A 24,198-nucleotide genomic window follows, 5' to 3' on the forward strand; every position below is an offset into this window, starting at 1 on the left:
CCATTCTGGACAAAGGCTAAAATCCTGGATCCCTTGACCTCGTGCCAAGAGTATCCTCGTTCCTCACACCAGGACAAGTAGGTCCTCCACATCTTGTGGTAGATGCGTCTAGTGACCGGCTTCCTGGCCTAGACGAGAGTGTCGATCACTCTCTCTGGAAAAACCTCTCTTGGCTAAAACTAGGTGTTCAATCTCCACGCAGTCAGCCACAGAGAATTTAGATTTTGATGAAGAAAAGGACCTTGAACTAGCAGGTCCTTTCGACAAAGTAACTTACACAGCGGATAAGACGACATTGCCACTAGATCCGCAAACCACATCCTCCTCGGCCACAACCAAGCAATCAGAATAGCCGAAGCGCGGTCCTACTTGATGCGGGCCACTACTCGAGGTAGAAGAGGCAACGGTGAAAATATGTAGATTAGGTTGAAGTTCCAGGGTACTGCCAAAGCATCTATCAGTTCCGCCTGGGGATCCCTGGATCGCGACCCGTATCTGGGTAGCTTGTAATTGAGTCTGGACGACATGAGATCTATTTCCGGCATCCCCTATCTGAAGCAGATCTCCGCAAACATCTCGGGGTGGAGAGCCTATTACCCTGGATGAAATGTCTGTCTGCTCAGAAAATCCGCTTCCCAGTGGTCCACACCCGGAATGTGGATTGCTGAGAGCGAACAATTATGAGTCTCTGCCCATTCCAGAATCCGAGATACTTCCCTCATCGCCAGGGAGCTTCTCACCCCCCCCCCCCCACGGTGGTTTATAAGTCCCCGAGGTGATGTTGTCCGATTGGAATCTGATAAACTGGGAAGACTCCAGAGGGGACCAAGCCTTTGGAGCCCTTCTGGCACCCCAAACGGCTCCCAACCTGATAGACTCGCATCCGTGGCTACAATCTGCCAGGGTGGTCTCAGGAAAGAAGTTCCCTGGGACAACCAATACAGGGACTCCCTTACTGGTCTTCCCAGAGATATCTGTTGGGACAAGTCTGAATGATCGCCGTTACATTGTGTCAGAGGTCTGAGATGAAACCTGGTGAATGGAATGACATCTATGCTGGATACCATGAGCCTGATAACCTCCATACATCTGGCAACAGAAGTCCAGGAGGATGTCTGCAGGGCTAGACAGTTGGACAACAGCTTGCAACGTCTCTGGTCTGTCAGATTCTTCTGCGATGAAGATATTCTTATTATCGTACCCAGGAACACCACACTGTTGCTGGGGATCAAGGAACTCTTCCCCTCGTTTATCATCCACACATGGGATCGAAGAAGTAGTAGGAGAGCTCTCAAATGATCCTCGGCCAGACTGTAGGATGGAGCCTGGATCAGGATATCATCCAGAAAAGGGGCCACCGCAATTCCTCTGGCTCTCGCCACTGCAAGAAGAGCTTCCAGAACCTTTGTAAAGACTCTTGAGGCTGTCACCAGACCAAACGGAAGGGCCACAAACTGGAAGTGCTTGTCCAGGAAGGCGAACCTTAGGAATATGAAATGATTCTTGTGGATTGGAACATGAAGGTAAGCATCCTTCAGGTCTATATTCGTCATGAATTGCCTTTCTTGAACCAAGGGCAGAATTGACCTGATCGTCTCCATCTTGAACGATGGGACTGACAACAACTTGTTCAGGGCCTTTAGGTCCAGGATTGGACAAAACGTGCCCTCCTTCTTTAGAACCACAAAAAGGTTTGAATAATACCCCAGACCTTTGCATGAGAAATGGGAAGATTACCCAGAGAGATGAGAGATCCCTCACACATCCCAGGAAGGCTTCTGTCTTTTCTGGTTTTGAAGAGATGTTTGATAGGAGGAACCTGCCTCTGGGCGGATACGATTTAAAACCTATCCTGTACCCCTGGTTGACGACCTCCAGGACCCAAGGGTCTGTAACGTCTCCCTTCCAGGCCCCCACAAAAAGAGATAGCCAGCCCCCTAACTGGCCCAAGGACGGGTCGGGGGCCGCCCCTTAATGCCGACTTTGATTCAGCGGGCTGCTTGGACTTACTCCAAGAGTTTGCTGGCTTCCAAGCTCCCTTGGATTGCTAAGATTTTGCGGCTGCTGGCGCTACTACTTGTCCGCACGAAAGGGATGAAAAACAATTTATGCTTACCTGATAAATGTATTTCTCTTGTGGTGTATCCAGTCCACGGATCATCCATTACTTGTGGGATATTCTCATTCCCAACAGGAAGTTGCAAGAGGACACCCACAGCAGAGCTGTCTATATAGCTCCTCCCCTAACTGACATATCCAGTCATTCGACCGAAAACAAACAGAGAAAGGAGAAACCATAGGGTGCAGTGGTGACTGTAGTTTAAAATTAAAAAATACCTGCCTTAAAATGACAGGGCTGGCCGTGGACTAGATACACCACAAGAGAAATAAATTTATCAGGTAAGCATAAATTATGTTTTCTCTTGTAAGGTGTATCCAGTCCACGGATCATCCATTACTTGTGGGATACCAATACCAAAGCTAAAGTACACGGATGAAGGGAGAGAAAAGGCAGGTACTTAAACGGAAGGTACCACTGCCTGTAAAACCTTTTTCCCAAAAATAGCCTTCGAAGAAGCAAAAGTATCAAATTTGTAGAATTTTGAAAAAGTATGAAGCGAAGACCAAGTCGCCGCCTTGCAGATCTGTTCAACAGAAGCCTCATTTTTAAAGGCCCATGTGGAAGCCACAGCTCTAGTAGAATGAGCTGTAATCCTTTCTGGAGGCTGCTGGCCAGCAGTCTCATAAACTAAGCGGATTATGCTTTTTAGCCAAAAAGAAAGAGGTTGCCGAAGCTTTTTGACCTCTCCTCTGTCCAGAGTAGACAACAAACAAAGCAGATGTTTGACGAAAATCTTTAGTAGCTTGTAAGTAAAACTTTAAAGCACGAACCACGTCCAGATTGTGTAATAGACGTTCCTTCTTTGAAGAAGGATTAGGACACAAAGACGGAACAACAATCTCTTGATTGATATTCTTATTAGATACCACCTTAGGTAAAAACCCAGGTTTGGTATGCAGAACTACCTTATCTGCATGGAAGATCATATAAGGAGAATCACATTGTAAGGCAGATAACTCGGAAACTCTACAAGCGGAGGAAATAGCTACCAAAAAAAGAACTTTCCAAGATAAAAGTTTGATATCTATGGAATGAAGAACTTTAAGAACCAAATTTAAAATCCATGGTGGAGCAACAGGTTTAAACACAGGCTTGATTCTAACTAAAGCCTGACAAAATGCCTGAACGTCTGGGACATCCGCCAGACGCTTGTGCAAAATAATAGATAGCGCAGAAATCTGTCCCTTTAAGGAACTAGCTGACAATCCTTTCTCCAATCCTTCTTGGAGAAAAGATAATATCCTGAGAATCCTGACTTTACTCCATGAGTAGCCCTTGGATTCACACCAATAAAGATATTTCCGCCATATCTTATGATAGATTTTCCTGGTGACAGGCTTTCGTGCCTGAATTAAGGTATCAATGACTGACTCGGAGAAACCATGCTTTGATAAAATCAAGCGTTCAATCTCCAGGCAGTCAGCCTCAGAGAAATTAGATTTGGATAGTTGAAAGGACCTTGAAGTAGAAGGTCCTGTCTCAGCGGCAGAGTCCATGGTGGAAAGGATGATATGTCCACCAGATCTGCATATCAAGTCCTGCGTGGCCACGCAGGCGCTATCAAGATCACCGATGCTCTCTCCTGCTTGATTTTGGCAATCAGACGAGGGAGCAGAGGAAACGGTGGAAACACATAAGCCAGGTTGAAGGACCAAGGCGCTGCTAGAGCATCTATCAGCGTTGCCTTGGGGTCCCTGGACCTGGATCCGTAACAAGGAAGCTTGGCGTTCTGGCGAGACGCCATGAGATCCAGTTCTGGTTTGCCCCAACGATGAATCAATTGAGCAAACACCTCCGGATGGAGATCCCACTCCCCCGGATGAAAAGTCTGATGACTTAGAAAATCCGCCTCCCAGTTCTCTACACCTGGGATATGGATAGCTGATAGGTGGCAAGAGTGAATCTCTGCCCAGCGAATTATCTTTGAGACTTCTAACATCACTAGGGAACTCCTTGTTCCCCCTTGATGGTTGATGTAAGCCACAGTCGTGATGTTGTCCGACTGAAATCTGATGAACCTCATTGTCGCTAAATGAGGCCAAGCCTGAAGAGCATTGAATATCGCTCTTAGTTCCAGAATGTTTATTGGAAGGAGTGACTCCTCCTGAGTCCACGATCCCTGAGCCTTCAGGGAGTTCCAGACTGCACCCCAACCTAGAAGGCTGGCATCTGTCGTCACAATTGTCCAATCTGGCCTGCGAAAGGTCATACCTTTGGACAGATGGACCCGAGATAGCCACCAGAGAAGAGAATCCCTGGTCTCTTGATCCAGATTTAGTAGAGGGGACAAATCTGTGTAATCCCCATTCCACTGACTGATTTGCAGCGGTCTGAGATGTAGGTGTGCAAAAGGCACTATGTCCATTGCCGCTACCATTAAGCCGATTACTTCCATGCACTGAGCCACCGAAGGGCGAGGGATGGAATAAAGAACACGGCAGGAATTTAGAAATTTTGATAACCTGGACTCCGTCAGGTAAATTTTAATTTCTACAGAATCTATCAGAGTCCCTAGGAAGGAAACTCTTGTAAGGGGGGGATAGAGAACTCTTTTCCTCGTTCACCTTCCACCCATGCGACCTCAGAAATGCCAACACTATGTCCGTATGAGACTTGGCAATTTGGAAGTTTGACACCTGAATTAGGATGTCATCTAAATAAGGGGCCACTGCTATGACCCGCGGCCTTAGGACCGCCACAAGCGACCCCAGAACCTTCGTAAAAATTCTTGGGGCTGTAGCTAGCCCAAAGGGAAGAGCTACAAACTGGTAATGCCTGTCTAGGAAGGCAAACCTGAGAAACCGATGATGATCTTTGTGTATCGGAATGTGAAGATAAGCATCCTTTAAATCCACTGTAGTCATGTATTGACCCTCCTGGATCATAGGTAGGATGGTACGAATAGTCTCCATCTTCAATGATGGAACTCTGAGGAATTTGTTTAAGATCTTTAGATCCAAAATTGGTCTGAAGGTTCCCTCTTTTTTGGGAACTACAAACAGATTTGAGTAAAATCCCTGTCCCTGTTCTTCCTTTGGAACTGGATGGATCACTCCCATAACTAGGAGGTCTTGTACACAGTGTAAGAATGCCTCTCTCTTTATCTGGTTTGCAGATAATTGTGAAAGGTGAAATCTCCCTTTTGGGGGGGAAGCCTTGAAGTCCAGAAGATATCCCTGGGATATAATTTCCAACGCCCAGGGATCCTGAACATCTCTTGCCCACGCCTGGGCGAAGAGCGAAAGTCTGCCCCCTACTAGATCCGTTATCGGATAGGGGGCCGTTCCTTCATGCTGTCTTAGAGGCAGCAGTAGGCTTTTTGGCCTGCTTACCCTTGTTCCAGGTCTGGTTAGGTCTCCAGACCGTCTTGGACTGAGCAAAAGTTCCCTCTTGTTTTGCATTAGAGGAAGTTGATGCCGCACTTGCCTTGAAGTTTCGAAAGGCACGAAAATTAGACTGTTTGGCCCTTGATTTGGACCTATCCTGAGGAAGGGCATGACCTTTTCCTCCAGTGATATCAGCAATAATCTCCTTCAAACCAGGCCCAAATAGGGTCTGCCCCTTGAAGGGAATGTTAAGCAGCTTAGACTTTGAAGTCACGTCAGCTGACCATGATTTAAGCCATAGCGCTCTGCGCGCCTGGAAACCAAAACCAGAATTCTTAGCCGTTAGTTTAGTCAAATGAACAATGGCATCAGAAACAAAAGAATTGGCTAGCTTAAGTGCTCTAAGCTTGTCAAGTATGTTATCCAATGGAGTCGCTACCTGTAGAGCCTCTTCCAGAGACTCAAACCAGAACGCCGCAGCAGCAGTGACAGAAGCAATGCATGCAAGGGGCTGTAGGATAAAACCTTGTTGAATAAACATTGTCTTAAGGTAACCCTCTAACTTTTTATCCATTGGATCTAAGAAAGCACAACTGTCCTCAACAGGGATAGTAGTACACTTTACTAGAGTAGAAACTGCTCCCTCCACCTTAGGAACTGTCTGCCATAAGTCCCGTGTGGTGGCGTCTATTGGAAACATTTTTCTAAAAATAGGAGGGGGATAGAACGGCACACCTGGTCTATCCCATTCCTTAGTAATAATTTCTGTAAACCTTTTAGGTATTGGAAAAACATCAGTACACACCGGCACTGCATAGTATTTATCCAGTCTACACAATTTCTCTGGCACTGCAATTGTATCACAGTCATTCAGAGCAGCTAAAACCTCCCTGAGTAACACGCGGAGATGCTCAAGCTTAAATTTAAATGTAGAAATATCAGAATCAGGTTGCATCATCTTCCCTGAGTCAGAAATATCACCCACAGAAAGAAGCTCTCCTTCTTCAGCTTCTGCATATTGTGAGGCATTATCAGACATAGCTCTTAAAGCGTCAGTATGCTCTGTATTTCGTCTAACTCCAGAGCTATCTCGCTTTCCTCTAAATTCAGGTAGTCTGGCTAATACCGCTGACAGTGTATTATCCATGACTGCCGCCATGTCTTGTAAAGTAAACGCTATGGGCGCCCTAGATGTACTTGGCACCATTTGAGCGTGAGTCCCCTGAGCGGGAGTCAAAGGATCTGACACGTGGGGAGAGTTAGTCGGCATAACTTCCCCCTCGTCAGATTCCTCTGGTGATAAATTTTTTAAAGACAGAATATGATCTTTATTGCTTAAAGTGAAATCAGTACATTTGGTACACATTCTAAGAGGGGGCTCCACAATGGCTTTTAAACATAATGAACAAGGAGTTTCCTCTATGTCAGACATGTTTATACAGACTAGCAATGAGACTAGCAAGCCTGGAAAACACTTTAAATCAAGTTAACAAGCAAATATAAAAAACGGTACTGTGCCTTTAAGAGAAACAAATTTTGTCAGAATTTGAAAAACAGTGAAAAAAGGCAGTAAGTCAAACGAAATTTTTACAGTGTGTATAATAGGCTAACAGAGCATTGCACCCACTTGCAAATGGATGATTAACCCCTTAGTTCAAAAACCGGATAAAAAAAAACGATCTAGACATTTTTAAACAGTCACACCAAACTGCCACAGCCTTGCTGTAGGCCTTAACACAGTGGAAAGCCTCAGGAAACTGTTTCTAGGCAAATTTAAGCCAGCCATGTGGAAAAAACTAGGCCCCAATAAAGTTTTATCACCAAAGTATATATAAAAACGTTTAAACATGCCAGCAAACGTTTTATATTGTAAATATAAAAGAGAATTAAATCAGAAAGTAAGCATGATACCAGTCGCTATTAAATCACTGTATTCAGGATTACCTTACATAAATTTGGCATCAGCAGCATTTTCTAGCATTCACATCTTCTAGAAAAAATCTTAACTGCACATACCTCATAGCAGGATAACCTGCACGCCATTCCCCCGCTGAAGTTATCTCTCTCTTCAGTCATGTGTGAGAACAGCAATGGATCTTAGTTACAACCTGCTAAGATCATAGAAATCACAGGCAGATTCTTCTATTTTTCGGCCTGGAACAAAATAGTACAACTCCGGTACCATTTAAAAATAATAAACTTTTGATTGAAGTAAAATAACAGCTACATTTCACCACTTCTCTCTTACTACATCCATGTTTGTTGAGAGTTGCAAGAGAATGACTGGGTATGGCAGTTAGGGGAGGAGCTATATAGACAGCTCTGCAACCTCTTCAACCTCTTCTCCTCTTGCAACTTCCTGTTGGGAATGAGAATATCCCACAAGTAATGGATGATCCGTGGACTGGATACACCTTACAAGAGAAAGTAGAACCCTTAGGTTTGGCTTTCTTATCCTGAGGTAAGAAGGCAACCTTGCCACCCGTGACTGTAGATATAATAGAATCTAGGCCCGGGCCAAAAATAAATCTTTCCTTTGAATGTAAGGGAAAGCAAGCGAGACTTAGATGTCATGTCTGCAGACCACGAATTTAGTCAGAGCCCTACGAGCTAAAACAGAAAATCCTGATGTCTGCATGTTAGCATCACAAATGAACGAATGCACTACCCTTAAGGCTTTGATTCGATCCAAAATCTCCTCATGGGGGTTCTCCACCTCGACCATTGCTGCTAGTGCGTCACACCAATAGGTAGCCGCTCCAGCCACTGCAGAGACAGCCGCCACCGGTTGGAAAATGAACCCTGTCAGTTGGAACATCTTCCGCAACATAGACTCCATCTTCTTATCCATGGGTTCTTTAAAAGAGGAGCTATCCTCAAGTGGAATGGTCGTTCTCTTAGCGAGCGTGGAGATAGCACCATCTACCTTAGGGACGGTTCTCCACAGTTCAATAGAAAAAATAGGAGATCGTGGGTGGCGCTCAAAGAGCAGTCTGCTTCTGTATAAATCTTGATATAAATAATTTAATTAAAATAAAAAATTTTAAGAATTTTTTTTAAAAAAAAGTATAAGTTAATAAAAAATTATAAGTTAATAAAAATTTCCTAGTACAATTTGTGTCCTGCAAATTTCAAAATTCCTCTAGAAAGTTACTCACAAACTGTTAAAATAATCTCACTCAAGTTTCAAACACATTTATAATTTTATTAAACACTTCAGAGTTAAAACACTTCAAAATTAATAAACTTCAAAATTAATAAAATCAATTCCTGAATACCTAGTACACCGGTGTCTCAACTTACATTAGGTTTTTCATATAAGGATTCCTCAATTACTTACTTCTAAAAAAAGAAGTATCTTGACAAAGGCTCACAGAGAGCCGACACGCGTTGATCAACACCTGAGCTCTAAGGAATACAGAGAGAAAAAGAGCCAAACTATTGGAGAATTTATTTGCTTGTTTCTATCTGCCAAAGCAAACTGAAAGTCTATCCAGGGCTGCTCCCATAACCACAAGTATTTCTTCACGCATTAAGGAAGGAAAAGGCTGTATGAAGAAATTGCGGTAGGAGCCTGACAGCATCAGATTCAAACAGTGCGCGCACTACACGATCTTGAAGCTGATTGGTGAGTAACGGCTCCTGGTAGCCAAACATCAACAGCTCGTGACTAAGTGAATCGCTGGGAAGCGATATCTAGAAACGGAGTAAGGAACCATCCATCAACAGGAGATAACAGGTATTATACACCCTATATAGAGTGCAATTAAGAGACTTGGACTTTGCATGTAAAATTCATCTCTGCTAAAAGGAACTTACTATATTAAATGCAACTAAGTGGCTTGGATTCTATATGTAACATTTACCTTTGCTAAAAGGAATGCATTAACATAACCGGCAAACAGACTTTTGAAATATATAAAAAAATTGCACAAACCTGTGAATATTGAAATTTGATTCCGGTTGTAAAAGAGCAAGAAAAATTGTTGGGTAAATTGCATTAGATTGAATTCACGCTAAAAACAGAATTTATGCTTACCTGATAAATTACTTTCTCCAACGGTGTGTCCGGTCCACGGCGTCATCCATAACTTGTGGGAATATCTCTTCCCCAACAGGAAATGGCAAAGAGTACACAAAAAGCTGTCCATATAGTCCCTCCTAGGCTCCGCCCACCCCAGTCATTCGACCGACGGACAGGAGAAAAAACAGGAGAAACCATAGGGTGCCGTGGTGACTGAAGTTAAAGAAATAAATTTATCAAACCTGATTAAAAAACCAGGGCGGGCCGTGGACCGGACACACCGTTGGAGAAAGTAATTTATCAGGTAAGCATAAATTCTGTTTTCTCCAACATTGGTGTGTCCTGTCCACGGCGTCATCCATAACTTGTGGGAACCAATACCAAAGCTTTAGGACATGGATGAAGGGAGGGAGCCAATCAGGTTACCTAAACGGAAGGCACCACGGCTTGCAAAACCTTTCTCCCAAAGATAGCCTCCGAAGAAGCAAAAGTATCAAATTTGTAGAATTTGGCAAAAGTGTGCAGGGAAGAACAAGTCGCTGCCTTACATATCTGATCAACAGAAGCCTCGTTCTTGAAGGCCCATGTGGAAGCCACAGCCCTAGTAGAGTGAGCTGTGACTCTTTCAGGAGGCTGCCGTCCGGCAGTCTCATAAGCCAATCGGATGATGCTTTTCAGCCAAAAGGAAAGAGAGGTAGCAGAAGCTTTTTGACCTCTCCTTTTTCCAGAATAGACGACAAACAGAGAAGATGTTTGTCTGAAATCCTTTGTTGCTTCTAGATAAAACTTTAAAGCACGGACTACATCTAAATTGTGTAACAAACGTTCCTTCTTTGAAACTGGATTCGGACACAAAGAAGGCACAACTATTTCCTGGTTAATATTCTTGTTGGAAACAACTTTTGGAAGAAAACCAGGTTTTGTACGCAAAACGACCTTATCTGAATGGAACACCAGATAGGGCGGAGTACACTGCAGAGCAGATAACTCAGAAACTCTTCTAGCAGAAGAAATAGCAACTAAAAACAAAACTTTCCAAGATAACAACTTAATATCTATGGAATGTAACGGTTCAAACGGAACCCCTTGAAGAACTGATAGAACTAAATTTAAACTCCAGGGAGGAGTCAACAGACTGTAAATAGGCTTGATCCTGACAAAAGCCTGAACAAAGGCTTGAACATCTGGCACAGCTTTGTGTAACAAGACAGATAAAGCAGAAATCTGTCCCTTTAGAGAACTCGCTGATAATCCCTTATCCAAACCCTCTTGTAGGAAGGAAAGGATCCTAGGAATTTTAATCTTACTCCATGAGAATCCCTTGGATTCACACCAACAGATATATCTTATCCATATTTTATGGTAAATCTTTCTAGTTACAGGTTTTCTGGCTTGTACCAGAGTATCTATCACAGAATCCGAAAACCCACGCTTAGATAAAATCAAGCGTTCAATTTCCAAGCCGTCAGCTGGAGAGAGACTAGATTTGGATGTTCGAACGGACCCTGTACCAGAAGATCCTGTCTCAAAGGTAGCTTCCATGGTGGAGCCGATGACATATTCACCAGGTCTGCATACCAAGTCCTGCGTGGCCACGCAGGAGCTATCAAAATCACAGAGGCCCTCTCCTGTTTGATCCTGGCTACCAGCCTGGGAATGAGAGGAAACGGTGGAAAAACATAAGCTAGGTTGCAGGTCCAAGGCGCTACTAATGCATCCACTAGAGTCGCCCCGGGATCCCTGGATCTGGACCCATAGCAAGGAACTTTGAAGTTCTGACGAGACGCCATCAGATCCATGCCTGGAATGCCCCATAATTGCCCAAATGAAGCCTTCTAGGAACCTTTTCAACTACTTTCAGATCCACACACATGCAGCTGCATGTCCTGCTCTCAAAAGTAACTGTGCAGTAATGGCGCGAAAATGAGGCTCAGCCTACTACAGTGAAGGCCCTTCCTGACTGAAAAGGTGTCTAAACCAGTGCCTGACGTTAAAAAACGTTCCCCAAAGTTTATAAGTGTGAAATTCAACCTCAATCTGTATAAAATGCCCAAATAAAGCAATCGATCTTGCCCATAAAAATGTCTACCAGTTTTATAGCCCATATTAAGCCCTTTATTCTGTTTGAGACTAAGAAAATGGCTTACCGGTCCCCATGAGGGGAAATGACAGCCTTCCAGCATTACACAGTCTTGTTAGAAATATGGCTAGTCATACCTTAAGCAGACAAGTCTGCTAACTGTTTTCCCCAACTGAAGTTATTTCATCTCAACAGTCCTATGTGGAAACAGCAAACAATTTTAGTTACTGCTCCTAAAATCATATTCCTCTCACAAACAGAACTCTTCATCTTTTTCTGTTTCAGAGTAAATAGTACATACCAGCACTATTTTAAAATAACAAACTCTTGATAGTAGAATAAAAACTACAACTAAACACCACATACTCTTAACCATCTCCGTGGAGATGTTGCCTGTGCAACGGCAAAGAGAATGACTGGGGTGGGCGGAGCCTAGGAGGGACTATATGGACAGCTTTTGCTGTACTCTTTGCCATTTCCTGTTGGGGAAGAGATATTCCCACAAGTTATGGATGACGCCGTGGACCGGACACACCAATGTTGGAGAAAAGTGCTTGGTGTATTCAGCAAGTTTTAACATCTTTTTTTCTGGGCTTCATTCTCTGTTATCCACATGGGACATTTTAAGACAAAGTATATATTTGCACATTGAAACTGATTGAGTTAACTTGTGTCAATTGAAAGAAGTATTTGTGATAACTGTTAGCTACTGTGTTGCTTGTATTAAGCAAGTTACCTATTATATTAAATGTCTGGGATTTTTTTTAGAAGTAAGTAATTGAGGAATCCTTATATGAAAAACCTAATGTAAGTTGAGACACCGGTGTACTAGGTATTCAGGAATTGATTTTATTAATTTTGAAGTTTATTAATTTTGAAGTGTTTTAACTCTGAAGTGTTTAATAAAATTATAAATGTGTTTGAAACTTGAGTGAGATTATTTTAACAGTTTGTGAGTAACTTTCTAGAGGAATTTTGAAATTTGCAGGACACAGATTGTACTAGGAAATTTTTATTAACTTATAATTTTTTATACATTTTTTTAAAAAAAATTTCTTGAAAATTTTTCTTTTAATTAAATTATTTATATCAAGATTTATACAGAAGCAGACTGCTCTTTGAGCGCCACCCACGATCTCCTATTTTTTCTATTGTACTAATGGTTACTCCCCTTTGGAGAGAGGTGTAACATTAGTGGGTGAGCTAAGTGCTGCTGAAACCAGGATCCTAGACAAACCCTTTTAACTGGATTATCTCCACAGTTCAAGCTGCGCGTCTGGAACGGGGAAAAGCTTCTTAAAAGAAGACGAGGGAGAAAATGGCAAAAAGCTTCTTAAAAGAAGACGAGGGAGAAAAAAGGCAAACCTAGTTTCTCCCACTCATTTTTAATAATGTTCGCCATTTTGATAGGAACCGGAAGGCCAGGGGCACTACCCTGTCCTCGTAAAACCTATCCAACTTAGGGATCGAAGGTTCCTCCGGTATCTTCGGCTCCAGAACCTCCAGCGTAGCAAGCACTTCCTTCAGAAGGAAATGCAAATGCTCCATCTTAAACTTGAAATCTGGTTTCTCCGTGGACAGAGGCCTAGAAGTAACCAGTTCCGCCTCAGAGGAGACACCCTCAGACAATTCAGAATTGTCCTTCTCCGTGGATAATCTGTCTGAGATATCCAGCGGAGTCGAAGACCCCTGAGAGGGATAGCTGTGCCGTACCCTCCACTTGCGCTTAGTAGGCCTAGGCATTGCATTTATGGCCGCAGAGACCACCGTCTGCAACTGATCGGAGAAATCTGGAGGCCGAAGGGCCCCTCCCGCGGGAGGGTTAGTAGTGCCCTGCATGTGTAATCGGAGATGCTTGTAGGGAACACGCCAAGCAGGATGGAGAACACTCAGAGGTGTCTCAGACGGCTCGGTTGTACCAAGTACTTTCTTCTTTTTGGAAGTAGTAATATTGACATAACCTGTGGAACAGAGTTGTAACGGCGGATCCACCGGAACCTCCTCACAGTATACACAGTAGTTTTAGATAAAAAGGGAGTCTCCTCCAGCATATCAGAGTCCTCCATAGCTTACAACTTTATTACATACTTGATGATTAATTAAAGGAACCGTCATTCAGTAAGAAGCCGTCGTTTGAAGAGGATCCTCCACGCCGGATGTCTTGAAGATGGAGCCGCTCCGCGTTGGATGGATGAAGATAGAAGATGCCGTCTGGAGGACCACTTCGCCGGCTTGGATGAAGACTTCTCCCAGCTTTGTTGAGGACTTCGGCCCCATTGGATGAAGACTTCTGCCGCTTCCTTGAGGATGGAGGTCCGGTCTTCAGAACTGTAAGTCGATCTTCAGGGGGTTAGTGTTATTTTTTTTTAAAGGTGTATTGGGTGGGTTTTATTTTTTAGATTAGGGCTTGGGCCGCAAAAGAGCTAACTGCCCTTTAAAGGGCAATGCCCATCCAAATGCCCTTTTCAGGGCAATGGGGAGTTTATTTTTTTTAGATAGTATTTTATTTTGGGGGGTTGGTTGTGTGGGTGGTGGGTGGGTTTTACTGTTGGGGTGTTGTTTGTATTTTTTTTTACAGGTAAAAGAGCTGATTACTTTGGGGCAATTTAATTATAGTGTAGTGTTAGGTGTTATTGTAACGTAGGTTAGGTTTTATTTTACAGGTACTTTTGTATTTATTTTAGCTAGGTAGTTATTAAATAGTTAATAACTATGTAATAACTATTCTAACTAGTTAATAAAATAAATACAAACTTGCCTGTAAAATAAAAATAAACCCTAAGCTAGCTACAATGTAACTATTAGTTATATTGTAGCTAGCTTAGGGTTTATTTTATAGGTAAGTATTTAGTTTTAAATAGGAATAATTTAGTTAATTATAGTAATTTTTATTTAGATATATTTAAATTATATTTAAGTTAGGGGGTGTTAGGGTTAAACTTAGGTTTAGGGGTTAATAAATTTAATATAGTGGCGACGTTGGGGGTGGCAGATAAGGGGTTAATAAATGTAGGTAGGTGGCGGCGATGTTAGGGACGGCAGATTAGGGGTTAATAATATTTAACTAATGTTTGCAAGGCGGGAGTGCGGCGGTTTAGGGGTTAATATGTTTATTATAGTTGTGGCGATGTCCGGAGCGGCAGATTAGGGGTTAAAAAAATTATTATAGTGTTTGCGATGTGGGAGGGCCTCGGTTTAGGGGTTAATAGGTAGTTTATGGGTGTTAGTGTACTTTTTAGCACTTTAGTTATGAGTTTTATGTTACAGCATTGTACCATAAAACTCTTAACTACTGACTTTTAAATGCGTTAGGACTCTTGACGGGGTAGGGTGTACCGCTCACTTTTTGGCCTCCCAGGACAGACTTGTAATACCGGCGCTATGTAAGTCCCATTGAAAATAGACTTTATGAAGTTTACGTAAGTCGGTTTGCGGTAAGGCCAAAAAAGTGTGCGGTGACACTAAACCTTCAAGACTCATAATAGTAGCGGGCGTAAAAAAACAGCGTTAGGACCTGTTAACGCTGCTTTTTTACCCTAACGCACAACTCGTAATCTAGCCATATGAAATTAGTATTTTTAATAGGAAATTCAAATAAAATCAGTTTCCTCTCAGTTAGTTGGTGTAATTTATCAGCCAGTTCTGGCATATTCCCTCAACATTTACCCCCTGTAGATCACACTGTTTATTCTTTCAAACTGAAAGATTAAGAGTTTTTGTGTGAAAACATGCAAGATGTTACACACCCTTTTTTTTAAGATAATCTCCTGAAGGCAGCTCCTGTGAGTGTGGATGAGGCTTTTCACATCTGACCTGACAAATTTTCAATTATTGGGCCCCTGTAGTGCAGTAGTGCATTGCTACCCCAGAGCTGACTTTTAACTATGTGTTTAATTGATTTGCAGGGTTTAAACCCAGTTATATGCAAGCAACAGTGCAATACTAAAATAAGAAAAAATATTTTTTATTTTTTTTTCCATTTAACTCTTTATTCTCCTTTGAAAACATATGTAGGACATAGCTGTCTTGTCATTTCTAAGCATCTTCTCAGATTGGAATTTATTGTCGTTCCTACCAGACACCTGCTGATTGCACTTGCCCTGCACAAATGTGTCCGGAGAAAAATGTATTTGTTTAATAATATATTTTCACTTGTACATATAGGTACCCACACATACTGCTGTTACTTAGTGTTTAAGGCTTGCATGCTCCCGAGCCTGCTTATACCACAGAGATGAAGACAAAATGGTAAATTTGAAAAGAAAAGTACATTGTTTTTTTTTTTTTTATATATATACTGTAAGTAAATCATAAAAGATTAACTTTATCCCTGTAATATTTACCAAGTGCGAGGACAAAACAAAAAGTTAGCAAAGCTCTAATATTAGCAGGTTTTAAGGGTGGTAAATGGGGAGGGGTCCGTTTCTGCGTATCATCTCCATATCTAAGGGGGTCTTAACTAGTCTGTATTATCTAGAAAAAAAGTCTTTACATTTGTTTTGCTCTCTTGGTATCCTTTGTTGAAGAGTAACACTAGGTAGGCTGATAGGAGTGTGCACGTCTTTAGCATTCTATGGCAGCAGCATTCATAACTATGTATAACAATGCTATAAAATTGTCAGATGGTTAGACGTGCATGCTTCAGAGTTTACCTAGGATTACTCTTTAAAAGAGGATACCACAAGAACAAAACAAATATAATATAAGAACATTGCAATGTTGTTAAAACTTCATAATCTATCCAATCCTTAAAGTTTAAAAGGACAGTGTACACTAGATTTTCCTTTGCATACGTGTTTTATAGATAATAGAGAGAGTGTAGCCGCAGCTGAGGCGTCCTCGGCATGAACCGGAAGTAGATTCCTCAAAGAGAGGACACGATGAAGGACCCCAGGTAACTCACGGAGAGCCGTAGCCGAGAGCCGGTGGATGAGACCAGTAGAAATGGCAGCAAAAAAGGTACAGGTGGCAGGCACTACAGAACAGACCCACAAAAAATTTCGTAAAAAAATAAATCCTTTATTGAAGACGATATACAAAGATAAAAAGGCAGACTGACAGACAGGGTGGACAGAGGTCTTACGCGTTTCGCGCCCCCTAGTGGCGCTTACTCATAGACTTTTGTAGATTATCCATTTATATAGCACATCTACGAGTGTTTCTGTAATAATGTAAAATTTAGCTTATTTTTAATAACATTGTGATGATTTTCAGACTCTTAACCAAGCCCAAAATTGCCAGCTATAAACCCAGGTCTAAAGCCTCCTTCTGCTACTGTTTGTCTATAGGGTCTTTATATACAGGGAAGGGGGAGGGGGGGATTATCTGCTCTTCCTGATTTCCCATCCCCTTTCACTGGATGCCCCAGCCTAACCTCATCAACAGTGCTAAGCCGGGAGCTTCTAAGTAAGTTTTTAAAAGGTTTTATGCTGGATTTTTAGATCAGTATATGTGCATATTATTCTTTATAGTAAAGTCTATTACATGCATATATTTGACAATTAGTGTACACTGCCCCTATAATTTCGAATTTAATGTCTCTTTAAACATGACAAATTCAGAATAACATACATTTAAAAATAGATATAATAAACTAGTATAATAATAATAATAATACATTAATTACTGTAACAATATCAATATATATATAATTGGCTAAGTTCCTATATGTGTCCGCACCACGTAACCCTATTTTCTATACTGTCCCTAAAGTCCATAAAGACATAAAAAAGCCCCAAGTTCCAATACAGCCGCATCATACGCCAACCTCTTCATGAATGAATTTGAAGAAAGGATAGTTTATGAACATGAGAAATTCAAAGAAAACGGAGGAATATGTTGGAGGTATATTGACGACGTGTTTGGCGTGTGATGGGGTGACATTGGAACCCTGTTGGACTTTGTAAATTAACTTAATTCCATGGTAAGGGATCTAGAGTTCACTGTGACATATAGCGAGGAGACAGTATCCTTTCTGGATACAAAGGTATATAAAAACGGTAACACCCTGGGATTTGATTTATATGTTAAAGACATGGATAAAAATACCCTACTTCAATATGATAGCTTCCATCCAAGAAATATTGTTAATTCATTACCAAAGAGCCAACTGTTCAGAGTAAGGAGGATTGTAAGTAGAGAGATGTATTGTAAAACTAGAATGCCGGAAATGACATTCTAGACAGAGGGTACCACCCCAGTCTAATACAAAGCAAAATAGAGGAAATAAAAAACCATATAAAGAAATATAAAAAAAAAGAAAAATATAACATGATGGTTTGTTTGTCCCAATATAGCCCCATTAGTGACAAAGTCCTTAAAATTATATAAAATAATTGGCACATCCTAAGTGATTGTAATCAACAAGTAGCGCTATTTAAGGACCCCCCACTGATGGCATTCAGGAGGGTTAAGACTATAAAAGATAATTTAATAAAAACTAATGTGGGCCTAGCAAGGAATATAAATAGACACTAATTGGTACTAAACAGAAGGGTAGTTACCCTTGTTCGATCATTAAGGGGCCTAATTTCTATCACCCACATAGTGGTAAAAAGTATGACATAATTGGGTTTTATACTTGAGAAACTTCTCATGTTGTGTACCTTATCAAATGTCCATGTTCCCTTGTATATTTAGGTGAGACCATACGCAAAGTAAGGGACCGTATGAGCCAGCACCGTTCTAATATCAGGTGCAAAAAATTGGAGACCCCCCTGTCCAAGCATTTCCTAGAGAAAGGCCATGGTATAAGCCAATTGAGATGGCAGGTCATTGACCACATTACAACTCCTAGGAATGGCATGGACAGGGGCAATTATTGAAACAAAAAGAAATGTGGTGGATCCACAAACTAGACACGTTAACCATAAAAGGTCTCAACAAAGATTATAACTTAGCCTGTTTTTTCAAATTTTTTCAAATGTATTCTAAATTTTTGTTAAACATTAATTTTCAGGTCTATTTTGCTTTCATTGTGTTTATATTAATGTATAGTTCATTGGTTTCATTATTTCTTCCTTAGCCCCCATTACTGAGAGTGGTTAAAAGTATAAAATGCCATATTCATATTTCTTGCTCTATTATTCGCTCTCTTTATGTGTAGGTATCCTGGTCTTATTTATCCACTGTTTGAATATAACCAGTAATGTAGTAATGGAAAGATTGATAAAATACTGGAACAAAATATCTCTATGTGCAAACAAATTGCCAAAAATTTTACAAAGTGCGTTTAATGTGTATACAGAAACCATTGGAAATAATGCTAACTAGAGGGAGCCATTGTACAACTAGAGGTTGACTGGCGCAAAAAATAGTGGTTTTAACACATGTATTGCAACTCATAGCATGACTAAGGGGATTACCCACTTTTAACTGTCTTAATAAAGATTAAACAAGGAACCTGGTGCTGTGGACAGTTTTTGGATATCATTATGTGAGTTAAGTTCATACCTGAGAATGTCCTTTTCTCTTCCATGGACCAAATAGTCTTGTGGTTTGATCAGCACCAACTGTAATCACAAACTGTCCATCGGGATCCCACTGCAGACCCTGCACACTATTGAAATGTCCTGAAATCACAACCATAGGAACCCATTCATCCTATGAAAACAATACAATAAGACATATTAAGAAACATGGTTTAATACATAATTAATTTCAAATAAATTATTAAAAAGCATTCTGCATTTTAATGTTGTTTGACAAAATCTAACCATTTTGCTTGTTTTTTTTTAATGTCTGCATCTGCACCATTTGCTGTATTTAAGCAAGTCAATAGAAGAAAAACAAAAGTAAACTTGATCCAGACTAATATTGTGGTGCTTACTCACTGTGTAAGTAAGTTACTGGCTGAGTTTTTCTGAATGCTTCTGTTTTTATAAGAAAATAAGTCCAATATTTGTAATATCTGCCTGGCTAGATCTACCACTCTCCTCCTAAACCTCTATTAATAGGCCCACATGGTGGACAAAGAGGCCACATGAAGAAGCTGGCCCTGTACATTTATTTTAAAATATGTGGTGGTCTAGAGGTGCTGTAGGACCATAGGTCTGATTATAATGTTGTTGTTGTTGATGATGATGATGATGATGATGATGATGATGTGTGATGTTTCAGTATTATAACTTGCTTTCAATGGTTTGGATTAAAAGTCTAAATTTCTATTTCTACTTCTATTTAACATTGAGCTTGTACTTAGTAATTACTAAGGGCTAGATTACGAGTGGCGTGCAAGCAAAAAGGGGTTTATTGTGGCTCTTTGTGCACATCAGAAGTAAAGCACCTATTACAAGTTGAAAGTAAAGGTGTTCGCTCAAGCACAACTGAATTTAACGCGCATTGAGATAGTGCAACTTCAGAGTTCTGGTTAACTGTTAAGCTTGACTAAAAAAATGCATAAAAAACACAAAAAATACATTGTTAAGTACAGTTATACTCATAATAATATCTAATAATAAAAAATTGCATTAAAAAGTTATAAAGGCTCAAAGATATCAGGTCTCAGGTGTTGGGAGAAAACAGGCTGCAAAGGGCTTTAACATAGAGACATACATATACATGTGTGAGTATGTCTGTGTATGTATATATATATATATATATATATATATATACATACACACAGTTGTATGTAAACGTTTAGGTACCCCTGACAATTTCCATAATTTTCATTTATAAATAATTGGGTGTTTGGATCAGCAATTTAATTTTGATCTATCAAATAACTGAAGGACACAGTAATATTTCAGTAGTGAAATGAGGTTCATTGGATTAACAGAAAATGTGCAATTTGCATCAAAACGTAATAAGACAGGTGCATAAATTTGGGCACCCCAACAGAAATATTGTATCAATATTTAGTAGAGCCTCCTTTAGCAGAAATAACAGCCTCTAGATGCTTCCTATAGACTGTAATGAGTGTCTGGGTTCTGAACGAAGGTATTTTGGACCATTCCTCCTTGCAAAAGATCTCCAATTCAGTTAGGTTTGATGGTTGCCGAGCATTGACAGCCCGCTTCAAATCACCCCACAGATTTTCAATGATATTCAGGTCTGGGGACTGGGATGGCCATTCCAGAACATTGTATTTGTTCCTCTGCATAAATGCCAGAGCAAATTTTGAGCAGTGTTTTGGGTTGTTGTCTTGTTGAAATATCCAGCCACGGCGTAACTTCAACTTTGTGACTGATTCCTTAACATTATTCTCAAGTATCTGCTGATATTGAGTGGAATCTATGTGACCCTCAACTTTAACAAGATTCCCAGTACCGGCACTGGCCCCACAGCAAGATGGAACATCCCCCAAATTTTACTGTGGGTAGCAAGTGTTTGTCTTGGAAAGCTGTGTTCTTTTGACACCATGCACGCCCCTTGTTATGACCAAATAACTCAATCTTTGTTTCATCAGCAAACAGCACCTTCTTCCAAAATGAAGCTGGCTTGTCCAAATGTGCGTTTGCATACCTCAAGCGACTCTGTTTGTGGCGTGTGTGCAGAAAAGGCTTTTTCTGCATCACTCTCCCATACAGCTTCTCCTTGTGCAAAGTGCGCTGAATTGTTGAACGATGCACAGTGACACCATCTGCAGCAAGATGATGTTGTAGGTCTTTGGAGGTGGTCTGTGGACTGTTTTTTTTTTTTTTTTTTAAACATATTTTTATTGAGGTTGAAAACAGGTTACAACAAATATGTCATGTTTCAAGAAGTATGTTAATATAGAAAGAAAAAACAAAACAAAATTATGTCCAATATACTTTCAGAGATATAGTCATAAACATTGTAACACAAAGAAATTTAGACATACAGATTAAATACCTCACATTTTTAAATTTAGTTTAGCTTTGAGACGTTCAGCAGGCATGCATGACTAATTTTATAACATAGAGAATTAAGAGATTCCCTTATTTCTTGAAACACTCCATAGATATACCGTATACTTATGTTACCACATAAATGAGTTTAATGAGTGCTACATTAATGCTTGTGAGGTTTAAGGGAAACATTTTGTAGACATGCATGACTAGTTTTTGTAATAGAAAAAATTAAGAGATTCCCTAGGGGCTGCAAGAAGCGTTAAGTACTGTATGCTTAGAAGGAATCTCTCAGCTGAGACATTCTATAGACATATATAACTAGTGACACAATATAGGCGAGATTAAGGAATGTCACATTAATACTTTTATTATTTAGAGTTGCGGTACAATTCAGATAAACCGCGTGAGTGGCCCTCCTGAACAAGGAGGTACATTATATAGAAATAGGGGTGGGGGGCAGGAGGTGGTCATTTGAATGTGATTGGTGATATAAGTTGAAAGCTATGGCAAGGGAATAATTGCTGATAGTACAGAAGGAATTGCTCAGCAGGTAAGGAAGCTTAAGAAGATACATAGGCATTTGAAACATGTTAGACTGGTCTGTAATATAACATAAGTATTCACTTCATGATAAAATGGGGGAAGCCAATTATAGTAGGAGTTTTTAGATAAAATGTTAGCTCCTATGTATTTGGCTATCTCAGTATTAGTTCACCACAGGGATTAGTATTAATTCAGACACCATAACACATATGTAGGATTCTCATAAAAGAGACTTGTAAGTAAGACAATCTCTGATAGGCTACACCGTGATTACATGGGTGGACAAAGAGATAATAGATCTACCACAGGGCATGGGCCCTATGCCCTACAGTATTAGATATATAAATCCAACATGCAATCGAGCACAAACTGAGTAACATAATCTTTTAAAGCAGGTATAGCATAGGAAGGGAGTCTGAGTTATGCTGATGCTAAAATATGTAGTTTTGAGAACATAACTATATTGTGGAGACATACATTGTAATACAGGCTGAATCGTGCTAATTACAAACAACCATAAAAATGATCTCAAGCTATATAAAATATTGATCCTAGTAGACCTAGAGATATAAAAGAGATCTGTAACTATGCTAATATAAACATTATAAGGTATTGTAAGATAAACAGCAACATGTCACCCATCCTCTTGAGATAGTTGCAGAAACAGATGTGGTTACGAGAATATGAGAGTCTGTCCAGCGACCATAAGCTGACCAGTAACAAGCTTGATCAATGTTAGGCCAGGATGGTGTTTCACAAAAGTGTCCAGATTTCTAACCCTCACCTTTCTTCTGTGCCTGCGGGGCAAATGCATATGTCCTCAGGGTGATTACGGGTCTGCTAAGGATCATCCCAAAAAAGACTGCTGGCCTGAAAGTCTCTGTAAAAAGCAGGAGGGTAGGCTCTACATCGGGAGGAGAGAGCAGCGTTACTTGTGATTCATACCACTCTTCACCTGCAAAAGTAATAGCCAAGGCGCCTTTCTGCATACTCCCAAGCAGACGTGGCTTTTCTTCTAGGTACAAGGCTTTCCTCATAAAATACAGAAGATCATGTAAAGGCCATAATGATCCTTCAGTGTCATCTATTGCTGTTTTCTTGTAAGGTGGCGAGCATGTAGTTTGGGCGTGAGTCTCTATCTGGACTTGTTTATATAAAGGAACATGTTGGATGCAAGTATGTACACAAGATTGTAGTGCTCTTTGCGACAGAGTTCTTCCCACCTTTGTCAGTCCAGCTACTCTTTGACTCACCACCGGACCCCAAGTAGAAGTGCTGTCCCACATGATCAGCCTCTCCTGGTCTGATCCCAGGGATTCCGTAGACAGGCCGCCTATGGCGGATACAAGTTCCTCCTGAGGCGCGAACACGAACTTAACAAGAACTGTGCCTGTGGTCTTCCATTTCCTCACTATGTTCCTCACAGTGGACACTGATAGCTTACATCTCTGCTATAGCTTTTTGTAACCTTCCCCTAAACCATAATGTTGAACAATCTTTGTTTTCAGGTAATTTGAGAGTTGTTTTGAGGCCCCCATGTTGCCACTCTTCAGAGGAGAGTCAAAGAGAACAACAACTTGCAATTGGCCAGCTTAAATACATTTTCTCATGATTGGATGCACCGTCTATGAAGTTCAAGGCTTAATGGGCTCACCAAACCAATTGTGTGTTTCAATTAATCAGTGCTAGGTAGTTACAGGTATTTAAATCAACAAAATGACAAGGGTGCCCAAATTTATGCACCTGTCTAATTTTGTTTTGATGCATATTGAACATTTTCTGTTAATCCAATAAACCTCATTTCACTACTGAAATATTACTGTGTCCTTCAGTTATTTGATAGATCAAAATGAAATTGCTGATCCAAACACCCAATTATTTAAATAAAAATCATGGAAAATGTCAGGGGTGCCTAAACTTTTGCATACACCTGTGTGTGTGTGTGTATATATATATATATATATATATATATATATATATATATATATATATACACATATACACATATATATATATATATATATATATATATATACACACACACATACATACACACAAATATTGTGTGTATGTATATATATATATATATATATATATATATACACACACACATCTCTAAACTACTTCACACAGACACTGGTGCATTAATTGTTTTGCTTGATTTTTTTTTAGATTTTGCTTTGCATAAACCAAGTACATGAGACTGAAATATATTTTATAACCTTTTACTAGAAAACACAATTGCTATGTATTAGATTATTCTGATGCAGCAACGAATTTCTATCAAATGA

The 24,198-nt window shown here is 40.4% G+C and overlaps 1 protein-coding gene across 1 annotated transcript in view; it reads right to left on the reverse strand.

Annotated features, from left to right (window-relative positions):
* ELP2 (elongator acetyltransferase complex subunit 2) overlaps positions 1–24,198 on the reverse strand; it is a gene marked incomplete in the record, with an annotated part of 749,242 nt that overhangs the window by 322,342 nt on the left and 402,702 nt on the right. Inside the window, 1 exon segment of the mRNA XM_053714582.1 lies at positions 19,005–19,154. Coding sequence (XP_053570557.1) covers positions 19,005–19,154 — 150 coding nt within the window.

Source organism: Bombina bombina, chromosome 5, assembly GCF_027579735.1.
Source record: "Bombina bombina isolate aBomBom1 chromosome 5, aBomBom1.pri, whole genome shotgun sequence".
NCBI classification, from domain to species: Eukaryota; Metazoa; Chordata; class Amphibia; order Anura; family Bombinatoridae; genus Bombina; species Bombina bombina.